The 14,539-nt window shown below is 53.5% G+C and overlaps 1 protein-coding gene across 12 annotated transcripts in view; it reads right to left on the reverse strand.

Moving 5' to 3' along the window:
* ZNF618 (zinc finger protein 618) overlaps positions 1–14,539 on the reverse strand; it is a 166,824-nt gene that overhangs the window by 46,565 nt on the left and 105,720 nt on the right. For 10 of the 12 annotated variants that reach the window (XM_053656244.1, XM_053656249.1, XM_053656248.1 and 7 more), the window contains exon 3: positions 6,793–7,052. In XM_053656244.1, the coding sequence (XP_053512219.1) occupies positions 6,793–7,052 (260 nt within the window). Of the gene's footprint in view, positions 1–6,792; positions 7,053–13,234; positions 13,252–13,927; positions 13,981–14,539 lie in introns of those variants that run through there. The other 2 variants (XM_037139485.2, XM_053656250.1) reach the window with 2 other exon arrangements.

Consider the following 14,539-nt stretch of genomic DNA (forward strand, 5'->3'; position numbering starts at 1 on the left):
AAAAAGTGTTTTAAAATATAGAGCTTTATGAGCCCAACAAATTTTTTAGAAATTTCTATTTCAATTTACATACATCTTGTTGTGGGAGATGAGTGTGAAACTGTGATCAATAAAAGACTCTCAAGCATAAAAAATATATTACATTAGGATAAAATCCTGTGAGGGAAGTGGACCAGAAATATGAGTTCAAGGAGAGAGAGGAAGATGTAACATTTCCGACGGTTAAAGATGGGCCTGTTCCTGTGTTTCTTAAATGGATGGCGGCAGACAGCGAGCAGCGGCGGGGTTCTGATTATCCTGGACACATCTAAAAGGGCCCACGGTTTTATTTCCAAAGGCCACTTTTTTTTTTTTTTACACAATACTCCAGAAATGATATCCTCTGTAATGACTTAAACGTTGAATTAAAATGTAAGATGTCAACTCAAACATGTGAAAGAGAATACAGTTTCTCAAAATTCTTTCAGAGGACACTGAACAGAAGTAAGTGCAAAGCCAGAGGCCCATTATTGTGAGGTAACCCCAGATGCGCGACGTATGAGGCTTCCGCTAATACCACTGGTCTCTGCTTTGCATTCTTGTCCCCTTTTAAAATCTCTTTCCTACCCTTTACTTCACTCTGCTCTCAACACACCTCCTGGCAGGTGTCATGGGGTACCCACTGATCAACGGAGACAGTGCGGCTCAGGGAGGTTCGGGGGCCCATGCAAGGCCCCGGAGCAGGGCACACAGTGAGTCTCTTGGCTCAGAGCCCTGGGGCCTGTACCCATGGGGACCTTCCAACTGAGATCCCCTTCCCACCTTGGACCTCCCGATGAAGAGCCTTCACCAGAGACAAGATGCACCTGGGAGGGTGGCCAACCCCCTCCTTTCTGAGTGGCTGCCGCGGGCACTGAGTGCCGGTTCTGGCAAGCTGAGGCGCCAAGCCCTGCCAACAACCTACTGAAACTAACTATCAGCTGGCACTATGAAGTAGGACCTGGCGCCTTCACTGCTGGGTTTGTCACAGACCAAACCCACGTGGCCTCGTCTGAATGGCTGTCTGCTCTTTTGCTGCCCCTTCCAGAGCTGTGGCCAAGCTCCCTCCTCCCTAGGCAGACCCGCATTTATGGCAACACCTCCATCCCTTGGTGCTCACGGTTCGCTGCCTAGAAACATCCTCGCAGGATCCAGTCTCTCCCCTTGCACACCCTGACCAGGGACCCTCTCTGCTCCCCCATCTCCGGGACAGGAACTCCCTCCCTCACAGGGTTCTACCGCAGCATCCCGCTGTGGTCCCCATAATCATAAAGTCCTTCCTTTTTCTTTAAGATTCTATTTTTGTTTACAGAAGAGAAGAGAAGGAGAAACAGAGGGAGAGAAACATGAATGTGTGGTTGCCTCTCATGCATCCCCCACTGGGGACTTGGCCTGCAACCCAGGCATGTGCCCTAAGAATTGAACCAGCGATCATTTGGTTTGCAGCCTGTGCTTAATCCACTGAGCTACACCAGCCAGGCAAAGTACTTCCTTTTAATGAGTTGAAATCACCTCCTGGTAACTTCCTCATACTGGTGGGGGGCTACCTGAAGTGTGTCTGCTCCATCTCCTCCCACCAAAATACTTAGATCCTACCATCTGTCCAGCCCACAGCCCCCTGCCCAGGACAGAGCCCTTAACTCTGCCCTGAGGCTGCTCCCTACTGTGAGCTAGTTAACTCTCTGGAAGTAACCTCTTGGTTCACCCCCTCACCTGAGGAGGAGTCCAGCTGGGCCACTCCCTCCCTCCGTGGACTCCTTAACCACCACCTTAACCACCACCGGGGAGCCCTGACCGCCAGGTCTCCAGGCCCCTGGGGCTCCCCTGGGCTCCTTCCTCTGTTACATCTCTGGATTAGAGACCAGTAGTCTCCCAGCACAGAGAAGCGCCCCAGGTGTTTGGCAGCACATTCTGACCTCCGTGATGGGACCTGGGCACGTGTCTCTCTCTGAACCAGAAAATGTCCCAGGGGCTGGAAGAGCCTCATTGCTGTCAACCCAGCCTGCCTTGCCTTCACCATCTAGGACAAGGATGGCACGCAGTTTTCCACTACAGATTTTTTAATTTTGGCTGACTGGCGGTGACTTCTTGGTGTGCTGTGTTGAGAAGGATTCTGAGGTCCACTGTTAGGACAGTATGCAGTGATCAACAAGCGATGCCATGAACATGGAACTGGGCAGTCACGATGGTGGTCCCTGTGTGTCCAGCATTCCTCGCAGAGAAGCTCCAGAAACCTCAAGTGCGGTTCTGCCGTTTCTCAGACTTCTGCACTCAGCTTGTCAGGAGGGAAGAGGCGGTTGTGAACTCACTTCCTGTTTTAGCCAACAAAGTTGTCCCCATCAGTATTATCTTTGCTCTTCTTGCTAAGTAAGGAAGCTCAAGGCCTCGCCCCTGAGCCCCACACTGGCTTTGGAGGCAATGACATTCCTTCCCAGAGTGAGAGGTAGCCTTTCACAGCCCAAGGAATTGCTGGGCAAAAGGGAGGTCGCAGCAAGTAACGCAAGCTCGGCAGCCAGCATCCCAGGCACAGATGCCCCTCCTGACTCTCCCGGCCTGAGATGCTGCCCAATGCCATCCACGTGTCCATGACCCAGGCTTGTCCATGGGAAGTGCCTAGGATAATATTTGTGTCATTGGGAACACTGCTTGTCTGATGGTTGGTTGATACAGGGCCAATGAGCACGTGGAGGTGGGGGTGGGGGCTCAGAGAAAAGGCAAATGGGAGGTTCCCTCGTGGCACAGCACTGGGTGACCAAACAGGACCGCTATTCTATTCAGCAACAGAGCCCAGCTCTGAGCCCTACGCGTGGCACTTGGGAGGCCCTTGGCTCCTTGGAGCCCCACGCTCCCCTCCCTGCCAGCCGCCTCAGGAACATGTTAACTCCTCGATGCCCGGCCACCAGGGCACAGAAGCACTCGGGGCACGAGCTCATTTAAAGGGATGGCTCTAACCAGCATTGCACGCCACGCGAGATCCCTGAATTGTCGTCCCCTTCTGGCAGTGGGTGGGAGGGGGTACTGTGAGGTGGAGTGGGGCCTCCACAAAGTGGAGGAAAATGTCACCAACCTGCTGTGTGACTCAAGCCTTCCTGCTGCAAGCCTTTGTTTGCCCTTCTATAAAACGATGGGGACAGGGGTGTCAAATCTACAGTAGATGTACCCCCACCGCCCACTTCCACAGCCACGGCAGACGTCAATAATGGATTGTGCCCCCTTTAGAAGTTTGAACACAGACTCCTGGGAGCCTGCAGCACTTACGTGGACATGGCCCTCAAGACAGAATCTACTCGCCATCTCGTGATTACATGAATTCACAAGATTCAATTCTAACATTGACTTTTTTGTTTTGTTGTCAAATCTTTTCTTTCCTGGTGCTGCAGACAACCCACGTTCCTCTGAGCCTGACCCTTGGCAGAAACTACACCCGAAAGGAAGGCTGGGCCTGTCTGGTGAGGGCTCCCCGTGGTGGGTCCACTTCTAACTCGTCACTGTGGCTGTCACACCTTTTCACAAGGATGTGCCAAAAGCTGGTAGCTCAGACACATCACAAGATACTCCAAGTTCCTGAATTTTAGGGAGTCAGTACTGGAAAGAGCTCCAGGGACGGGACGAGCCTGCCCAGTTCTCAGATGAGAAAACCGAGGCCCCGTTAGAGCTTTGTCTTCTGACACCACATCCAGTGCCAAGGTTCTCCTCCACCCCATTTTTCCCCCTCCATATCACACTGGCTTATTTCTTAAACTTGGGGAGAAAAGCAGAAATATTACTACTCTTTCCCCTTGAAGAGATTATTTGATACTGTTAATACTAGTTACTAGTACTAACAATTTACTACACACATTTACTAAGCACAGTGTTGAGTGCTTTACATGTGTTACATTTACTGAATCCTCACATAGCCCAGTGAATCTGCCATAGTGAAAACTGAGGCACAGAGAGGTCAAGAAACTTGCCCAAGATATAACAGCGTAAGTCACGGAGCCTGGATTCACTCTCGGTCCGAGGAGTAGAGTTCATTCTCCCCACACAACAATGTTCCCTTCCTCTGCCTCTCGATTCCCACACCCCACAGGTGGCCAGGACACGGAGCACGCCTCATTTAACACAGGAGGACACTAAGGCACAGTGAGGCCAGGGACCTGCTGCTGAGCACCAGCTGAGCTGGCTGCCAGCGTGGTGGCTGGCGAAGGGCCAAGGGCCCTGAGGCCTCCCACTGTGCAGGCAGCTGGCTCGGGGAGGCACGGCTGCTCCAGGCTTTCCCCGCCGAGTCTAGCCAGTCAGCTCCATCCCAAGATTCAAATTGCACTACCCTACCGCACCTCTCCTGGTAAAGGGCATACTGGGTCCAATGAGTCTTTAAAAAAACCCACTCCCCAACATGCGCTGGGATGCCCTCTCCTCGGTTAAATAACACATCTAGTGGCTAAAAGTCCTTGGCCGTGGGGAGTGAATACTGATGGACGGAGGCCGGACACAGGCCGTGGAAGAGTCTTCTTTCACAGGGCAGTGGGCTAAGTCACTCAGCTCTCCTCCAAGTATTTCTGGTTCATTTCCTTTCCGTCACATGCTGGCATGGCACTTCCCAGCCTCCTTGAGGTGGGGTGGGCCATGTGACTAGCTTTGGCCAACAACTGCATGGAATGAGCTCCTCTCACTTCTGTGTCACAGCGGGTTGTTTGCCAGTGTGAGTCCTTCCAGAGCTTTTCTCCCTTGGTCACATGGCGGCATCATTCCATGTAATGACTGCCTCTCACCTGGGTCCAGAGCAGACTGGAGCTCCTGAATGGCCCACGATGGACGTGCAGTGTGACTAAGAAATCAACTTTGGTGGTTTCCAGCTACCACAATTGCTTTGTATGTTTAGGGTCTTTGTTACTGTGGCATAACCTAGCCTCATCGGGACAGTTAGAGCCCAGTGTCAACACTGCTTCCCAGAAGCCAGCCCCTTACTAGGCACTGTCGGGTGGGAGCAGAGAGCAGAGGGCCATGGGTCGGACAGGTCCCGCAGCTCCAGTCTCCAGGGGCTTCCAATCTCATGGCAGAGACAAGCGTGGACAGGGCCCCTCTAACCTACAGCAGATAATGCCAAGTGCCCAAGTGAGAGATGGTACAAACAGACCTCTTCTGACCAGAAGAGATCAAGGAAGATCTCTGGGAGGAGGTGGCAATGAAGTTGGCCCCAAAGGCTGGGTTGGACTGGGGCATGTGGAAATGGCCAAAGGCATTCCAGAGAGAGGGAACAGTAAGGGCAAAGGGCAGGAAATGCTGCAGAAGAACAGACTGTGCTGGAATAAAAGGTCTGGGAAGATCAGAACTAAGAAATGAGGTTAAAAGGCTCAGGTTAAGGAGGTTCTTCATGCTATGGCCTTGACCCTAGACACAGTGGGGAAATGCCAAGTTTATAATCAGGGCATGACATGTTCAGTGTTCTGTTTCGGCCAAGGCCCCTGGCAACCAGAATGGAGGGCAGGGGAGGGCAGGGAGACTCAAAGGCATGGTGGTTAGTGGGATGCCCCAATGACCCGGGCGGGGCGATGGTGGCCAAACCCAGCAAAAGAAAAGGTAGAAGAGGGATCTCGAGGCTGATTGCCAGAGGTGGGAACGAAAAGGCAACAGGACTAGAGTCTGCACTTGGGGAAACAGATGGAGGGGAACATCCCCATTGGTCCCTGCATGTCACACGTGGGACATAAGCCTAGACGTTAGCAGTGAGTTAGAGCTGGATCAGGAAAGACAGGCAGGAGAGGACAATAGCAGCACTTCTAAGAACACACTTAACATGGGACACGAATCGGAAGGCACGCGGAGACAAACTAGGCAAGGCCTCGATGGCAGGTTGAGGCACATGGACTTTATTTTACAGACCAGGGTTTGCAAACTTTGGGCCCATGGAGTGACTCCGCCCCCACAGGCAGGCTTTGTTTGACGTATTTCAAAAGTCCAATCAGTTGCCAACATTTGGAGCCAAAAGAATTCACGTGAAAATTCTCATTTCTGGCATGTGGTATGTCCACAGAGCTGGCCACACTGAGCCCGTCTCCCCACCTAGTTACAGCCGGCCACAGCTGAGGAGCAACCCCCTCTGTGTGCCAGGCGCGGGCACTCCAGCTGGACGCGATCCCCAGCACCTGCCTGTCTGGCTCATCTCTCCTACGCTAAATAAACATCTCTGCCGGGCCGCGGTGAGCCTGGCAGGAGTGCAGGCAGCCCCTGAGGGGGATCCCCTGGCTCATGCTGGAAAGCGAGGAGAGAAATAATTTCTAAGAAGCACACTGCCACAAGCTCCTCTGAGCCTGGCTCAGATCAGAAGACGCAGGGGAAGGCACAGTCTGTCTCCAATTAGATACCGAATCAGCATCTGCTCTGAGCCAAACCTGTGCTGGGAACTGTCCCCAGGAGTCTCCAGTCAAGCAGAGGAGGAAGACATACAGACAGGCTAGTGGGACACCAGGCTATGTGCGCTGTGCTAGGCCCACCTGGGGCGTGGTAGCCGCACAGCACGAGGGACTCGCCAGTCTGCAGAGAGTTCCAGGCATTTGACTCAACAAAGTCTCAGAGGATGAGCAGGGTTTCGCCACATGAGATGGAAAGAAAAGAGCTCCAGACTAGAACTGTGCAGGCAAAGGTAAGTCTAAGGCACCCAGTTCTTGCTCTGAGGGTAGCAGAGGGCAGCCACAGAAGGCTCTCAGGCAGGGAGGGGCAGAGAGATCCGTGGCCCCTTCTCCCCAGGACTCTGGTCCCCGCCCCAACCCTCTCAGATGGGCGCTCACTCACCGAGGGTCTGCTGGTTGCGGACACCGCCAATCACCACGCAGATCTCGGCAGGCACGTCGCCCGTCCCATCCTTGCTGACGGCCTTCTTCTCCTCCTTGGCCTCGCCCTGCCAGATCACCTCCTGGATGTAGTCATCGGGCACCTCTGTCTTCACCTTCACCTCCGTCATCGTTCCCTGCTCCGCACTCAGCGAGCCCTCGGCCGGCACGGGCTCTGGCCCCTCCACCTTGGTGCTCTTCTGGCTGCGCTTCAAGCGCTCCCTGGAAAAGAGGACAGTCTGTTCGGTTGGATGTCATGCCCACCCCACACCTACCTGGGAGCCCACCAGCCCAGGGGGCTGCAAAATCTTTAGCTATAGACCCTCCTCTCACATGAACCTCTCCTGGAAGCACATGTCCCATGGCTGCCCTGGGTGGGGGGGTCCTCCCGGAACGCCTGGGGCTCCAGTTCCACCCATTTTACAGCTGGGGAAGCCGGGCTGAAGAGGTCTAAACGTGCCCAGTAACTCCTGTTGCTGGGGTCAGAAGAGCCCGAAAACGGCAGCTCTGGCTGACTGGAATCAATTCTTAAGCTTCAATGAGCACGTAAGTAAATCAGCTAAGAATCTTGGTCAAATGCAGATTCTGGCCCAGCAGGTCCGGGTTTTGGCCTGAGGTTCTACATTCCCAACAAGCGCCCACTGAGGCTGGTGCTGCTCCGCCCTCCACCCACACGTGGGCGGGAGGGTTTAAGTGGCTGGTTGGTGCCGTTCCCTTCACTCCCTGGCAGAAGGCCTGGGGATCTCTTCCAGGCTCTTCCCGGCTCCAGTTTCACAGATGGGGAAACTATAAGCCAAAAAGGCTAACTTGGTTGAGATGTCCTGGAGCCAACACTCGGCCTCCAACACGCCGGCCTCTAGGTGGCTCTTCAAATATCAGGAAACATCCTCAAGGTAACAGCTCAATACTGAGGTGGGCAGGGCACATGGACACTGAGGCCTAAGCAGAGCTGTGACTTGCCCAGGGCCACACACAGAGCTGTGACTTGTCCAGGGAAAGCCAAGGCATTTAGCCAGGTCCCTGCCATCAACTCCTCAACCATGCTGTTGTAAGGGACCCTGAGCCCGGGGACAGTCACCATCACTCCTGTTTCTGAGGTGGGGAAGCCAAGGTGTGCACAAACTGGGACATCAGGTCACACTCCATCCAGCTTGGGGCTGCTGCCCTGGCTGTGCCAGCCTCCCCCACGGCTCCAGAGAAGCGTCTGCACGGTTATCTTCAGGCCCGGACTCGAGGCACACTCGGGCAGGACTCATTAGCACACCAACCGGGAGGCAGGGGCCCAGGTTCTGATCCTGGATCCACAGCGGACTTGCTGTGTGACTTTAGACAAGGCCCTTTTCCTCTCTGGGCTCCAGCCCCATCTTTCACAACAGCATGGGTTTCATCAGGTCTGCTGTCCCTTCCAGCCCTCAGCTCTCTCCCAGGGTGGAGAAACTGAGCCAAGACAGAGAGAGAAAGGAAAGGCCACCAGGGAGGTGTTATGGACTAAATCATGTCCTCAACCCCTCCGACTTATCTGGTGAAGTCCGAATCCCCATCGTGACTGTCCCTGGAGAGAGGGTCTTCACTAGGTAATTATCAAGGTTAAACAGGTCCTAAGAGAGGGCCCTCACCTGATAGGACTGTGGCCTTTGGGAAAGAGGGAGATCTTTCTCTGACTCTGTCCCCAAGTGAGGACCCAGAGAGAAGGTGGCCATCTGCAAGCTAGGAAGAGGGCCGGCACCAGAACCCAAGCCTGCTGGCACCCTGATCTCAGACGTCCAGCCTCCAGACCTGGGAGAAAACAGCCCATCCATGGTACTTCGTATGGCAGCCTGAGCTGACTGATATAGGAGGCCAGGATGCAGGCGAACGGGACAGAAGGAAAAGGGAGGTGGACAGGACACCAGCTAGAGGCAGTGCCAGCAAGCCACCCCTCCCCTGCCCTGTGACTTGAGGCAGCCACCTAACCTTGGAGTTTCGTTTTCACACCTGCAAAGTGGAGCTAACAGGGTTCACGCACGGATTTCAATCAACTGACGCCTGAAAAGCACTCAGCTCGGTGCCTGCCCTGCAACTGCTCCCGAGGCGTAGCCGCCCTTACTGTTACTGACAATGAAAACTGTCAGAACATCTTCAGCACCCGGCGGGCTCAGTGACGCCCCCTCCTTGTGTGCTCGCCACATCAGGACCAGACCCCATCTGACCACACGCCCTTCTCCTCGGTGGGAAACATAAAACCAGGTGAGCCAATCACCTCAGCATTCATTGCTTTTATTTATTTGAGAAACACATCAAGAGTGTTCTGTGTGCCAGGCACTGTTCTAACACTGCCCTGAGAGGTAAGTCCTGGTATGATCTCCATTTTACAGATGAGGAAACTGAGGCACAACCTGAAAGAACTTGTCCGAAGTCACCCGGGTACCAAGAAGTGGGACTCGGACTGATGCAGGCACCCGGGCTCTTAGCTGCGACGGACTGATGCAGGCACCCGGGCTCTTAGCTGCGACGTACCCAGTCTGGCGGAGAAACTTTCAGAGGGAGGCCTGCCCACCAGCACCCCGTGTCCCCCATCCTTGCCCTTCGGCATCCAGAACAGAGTTAGGACCAAGGTGTTAGGGGGTGTCCAGGAGGACAGGGGGCTCCTCGCTTTTCTGGTTGCTGTTGACTCCACAAGACCTAGCCAGCTAGAGGCCCCCTAGTAAGATCCGGTGTGCACCCCCTCAAAAGAGGGTCATGTCTATCCCATCTCAGAAAAAAAGCCTTTTGAGTTCGGAGAGGTCCCAGGCATAACCAGGACTGACACGTCTGAGGAGTTACACGGGACAGCTATGTTTTTATGGAGGGCGAACATCCCTGCCAGTGACAGGAGGGGACAGGCTGAGGGTAGGGAGATCCCTGGCACTGAGGGGCCGGAGTGGAGGCTGGCTGACGGCCTGGCAGGGGTGTGATGTGATGACTTGAGAGGAAAAGAGCACCAGGGTTTGAAGTCAGAGCATCCCAGGGCCAAATCTCAGCACTGCCCTGCTGGAGTTGTGGGTTACCGCATCAGTGACTTCAGCCCCCCCACCCCGAGTCTCAGTCTTCACACCCATACAATGGGTAGACACAGCACCTACTTGTCAGCGCTGTGATGCAGACAACAAGGCAATATTTGCATGGGACCTAGGACAGTGGCCCCCGGGGAAATGTCCTATGGGTATCTACTGTCTTGTAGGGGTGGGACAGGGGAGTGTGCCCAGGATGCAAGGGAAGGGGCTTACCTGGCACAGGCTCCAGTGCAGGGGCTGGGGAGGTAGACCGGTGGGAGTTCAAATCCTAACTCTATCATTTCCTGGTTGGTGTTGCTGAGCAAGGCCCTGACCCTCTCTGAGCCTGTTTCCATATCTGTGAAGCAGGGACCCCCACACCCATTCAAAAGGCCTTGTGAGGATCAACTGCAAAAATGTACACATAACACATTGTCTAAATCAACTCATAGAGATGATCGTGCTGGTGGAGACTGTTGTAGAAGAGGCTGAAATTCCCATTCCCTAGGTGAGACCACATGGGTGCTAATGGTCAGCCAGTCCTGCCCCTCTGAGGGTCACTAGGCATGAAGACGGAAGGCGGGGTCCTGTCCGACCCTCAGTGCCAGTCCGGCAAGAACACGGCCCATGGGGCTGAGGGTGGGTAGAGTGCTGGGCAGGCCAGCACTCCAGGACCAGCAAAGAAGCCCACAGCGGGTGTCCAGCCTGCCCATGGGGAAGGGCAAGGGGAGGAGAGGGGAGGGGACAGATTAGGCCCTCGCCCAGGACACCCTCAGCCCTTTCTTCACTGCCCACATTCTGAAGCTCAGCCTGAGTCCTGGGAGTACTTGATCACACCATCGGGACAGACCTGGTGTCCCTTCCGGCTCTCAAGAACCGCACTAGCACCGTGAAGTCCTAGTCAGAGGGAGGAGCTACTGAAAGTCAGAAAGGCTGGGCGCCCGCACGCCCTGTGACCTCGGGCAGGAGACTCCCTTCTCTGAGCCTCGGTGTCCTCGTCTGTTCAAGGGGGAGCACGAGCCTCGCCAGGGCGGGAGCAGGCGACGAGCCAGGGGCTGGCACCTGTCATGAAAAGGATGGCAACCCCACCTCTAGGAAGCCTGCCCCACTCACTGGAGATGGAGCTGACCCCTCTCTGAACGTCCCATCTGCGTTGCGCAGGGGATTCTTACACTTTACACTGGCAGCCACGTGAGCCGTCCTCTCCCCCTCAGGTACAATGGCCCGCAACACACACTCCCTTAACGGGGACGCCACGGCACCCTCACCACACTGGGCACACGGGCAACTTCTCTCCCCCAGCAACTTCTCTCCCCCGGCTTCACGCTGTAGATTTACAAGCCCAAACGTCCCTTTTCTCAGATGCTGTGCATTTAATTAGGTGTCCTAATAACAGTGAAATTGCAGGAGTACTTATATCACTTTGAGTTAGTGGCGCAGCTCCTTCTAACTTCTGTAAAAAAAAAAATCTTTTTTTCATATATCATTTTTTAAAATAGAGCTCATTATTTTAATTATATCCATTTAAATGTACAGTGGAGCCCTTGGATATTCTCAGCACGAATCATTAGGTATATTAGGGAAAAGCACTCGGAATCTATCTACATGCTGACACTCCACAATCTATTCTATTTGTGTCTCTGTAAAACAGATTTATATATAGATAACTACAAAATAGTTGCTCAAGATATGCTATGAATTTTATATTTAACCCAAATCACACTTCAACATAAAATCTGAAGTCGGCACTAAAAGGATATTTCTCGGCAAGTACACAGCGTCTGTGGTGGCTGGCTACCGCTCGTGCCAGAATGCTGGGACAGAAGCCAGACCAAGTGGGTCCTTGTCCAAGGAATTCCCTAAGAGCCCCCTCCTTCCACTAACGCTGTGGTTCGCAAAGTGTGTCCCTTAAAGGCCTAGGGGCCCCACAGCAGTGGCCCCAAAGCACCCAGGAGGCCTGAATGAGGAGGGAGGTACTGCGTAGGGCTCCAAGACCCCACTCTCTCTTTGATATGCATGGCTTGGCCCAATACATACCTATTTGGGCTTTCTCCCTATAGTGGGGTAAATGGTGCTCTCCCCAATACAGGCCTACATCCCAGTTTCTAGAACCCGTGAGTGAGACCTTATTTGGAAAAAAGGTTCTTTGCAGATACAATTAATTTAAAGATTTTGAGATGAGATCATTCCGGATTATCTGGGAGGGGCCTAATGCAAGGACAGGTCCTTGTAACAGGCACACGAGAGACTGGACAGACAGAAGAGGGGATGGCACTGGCAGCAGGACCACAGAAAGCTCTCGGAGTGATGCGGCAGGAAGTCGCAGAATGCTGCAGCCCCCAGAAGCTGGAAGAGGCAGAAATGATTCTCCCCGAGGCCTCGAGAAGTGCGACCCTGCCAGCACCTTCATGTTGGACTTCTGGCCTCCAGAACTGTGAAAGAGCGAACTCCTGTTGCTTTACGCCACCGGTTTGTAGTAATTTGTTACAGCAGCAGCAGGAAACTAATACACTCCATAAGACCAAATCTGAAGAAATAGTTCCAAAGTGGTTAAGTTTGCAAACCACTGTCCTCCACTACCCTCAGCTTTCTTTTGCTTCATTCTCACTCGTCCTTGTTACTGCATTTGGCCAGTCCCATGTGCCTCAGAGCCTGCCTGGGGAGGTTTCAGAAACAAATCCCTTCCTCTAGATGTTACCAGATGGTTCTCCAAGTGCTGAGATCCACCCCGTCACATCTGGCACTCACAAGAGCCCTGTGGCCCAGGGTGGGAAACCAAAGCACAGAACAGCCCCCTTCACATCCACATCTTGCTTATGCACCAGGCCCGGTGCATAGCAGGCACTCGGTCAACACAGTGAGTGAATGGCACGCCTGAGGTCACACAGCTTTCAGTGACGAGCTTTTGAGTGTGGTCTGGAAACAATTCTTCTGACTCCCATCCCTGAGCGGGTCCTGCCTGAGGCAATGCAATGAAATAACAAATCGGTGGATCTGAGGCCCAAGAACTAATGCCATTTCTGGCCATGTTAGAAGAAGAGTCCCAGGTGGTACCAGCTGCCCAAGAGTCAGACAACTTTGTTTCTGGGCACGATTTCTACATTATTCCACCCAAAATGCTAATACTTGACATTCTGCCAAATACCACCAAGTCGAGGTAGCTATGAGAAGTCCTCAGCACGCCGCACTGCGGTTCTGTGCCTGCCTGACTCAGTTTTCTCGTCTGCATGAATGAGCTAGACTCTGGTGTCTAAGGCCCTGGTCAAGGCCAGACCTCTGCCCAGCAGGGTGTGCCTATCTCCTTGCACAGAATGGGGATCAGTGTATCTATCTGCACCCCAAAGTCAGCCTGAGGACCAGTCCCACTCTCTCCAATGGCTACTGCATATTTACTCCGGTACTTCAGCCACCTGAAATAATGTAGGGGGAAAAAAAATCTCTAATCACACTGTGTAAATAATGACTTGGTTAACTCCCACTAGAATACAACTTCATTAAAGACTCCACTCATTAGGAATGAGGGTTAACTGGCCTCAAGCTGTGCTTAAGCACATTCTCCGTGAATGCACGGATGCATGGGGTGTTGAATGAATTAACACACATGCAGCCATGACTTCGGGGGCCGTGCTTACCCTGCTGCAGGGGCTGTCCGCTGGCCCAGTCCTCTAGCCCCACCCATCTGCCCACCAACCAATGATCTGAATGCAAATAGTTATCTACTTGTAGAGGCTGGCAGCCCCACCCTCCTCAGCAATGCTTCCTAAGCACCTCGAGGCTGTTTCCTCCCTCATTCCACCAGCACTGTTCTTCCCAAGGCCTCCCGTGACCTCCATGCTCCTCACTCCTATGGTTCCTTCTCGGTCCTCACTGAACCCCTCCTTAGACGAGTCCCCCTCTCTCCTCCATCCAACTCTTTCCCCACTTTGCTCACGGATGGGCCTCTCATTTTCTGGCCCCTTCCCTGTCTTCTGCTGACTGCTCTTTACCAGCCCAACCCCTACACACTGACGTGCTCCAAGGATCAGCTCTAGAACTTCTGCTATTTTTATCTACCCCCACTCCCTAAGTCAGAGGTGTCAGACTCACCTTCACCAAGGGCCACATCAGACTCGAGGTTGCCTTCAAAGGGTGGAATGTAGTTTTAGGACTGTCCTTAACAGTTAAGCGAGAGCTCGGCACTACTGCTGGATAAAACAAGGTGGAGGGCTGGATTTGGACCGTGGGCCCTGTGTTTGCCACCTGTGCCCTGAGTCATTGCCTCCAGACTCCTGCTTTTGAACATTAACTATATGAAGATGAACTGCAAACTCCATCTCCAGATTGGACCTGCCCCCTGGACTCTAGACCTGCATCACCAGCTGCCTGCCTGGCACATCCGCTGGGATGGCCACCAGGTAACAGGCCCAAACAGAGCTGCTGCCGTGCCCTCCCCCGCAAGTCAGGAAATGGTTCTTCTGACTCCCACCCTGTGGCTCTTCCCACTAGTCCCTGAGTCTAAGACACTGCCAGCAAGTAACTGTAGTCTTCACTGTTTCCTTTACTAACAATTCTATCCCTCCAGGTCCTCAAGCCCAGACCCTGGAATAATCCTGGTCTTGAATCTACCAGCGAATCCTGTAAAAACTCCACCTTCAAAGTATTTCCAGAACCTAAATCCTCCTTAGCACCTGCCAATGGCCACCACTGTCGTCCAGCTGC

Source organism: Artibeus jamaicensis, unplaced genomic scaffold (genome assembly GCF_021234435.1).
Source record: "Artibeus jamaicensis isolate MK-2021 breed Jamaican fruit bat unplaced genomic scaffold, CSHL_Jam_final scaffold_1964, whole genome shotgun sequence".
NCBI lineage: Eukaryota > Metazoa > Chordata > Mammalia > Chiroptera > Phyllostomidae > Artibeus > Artibeus jamaicensis.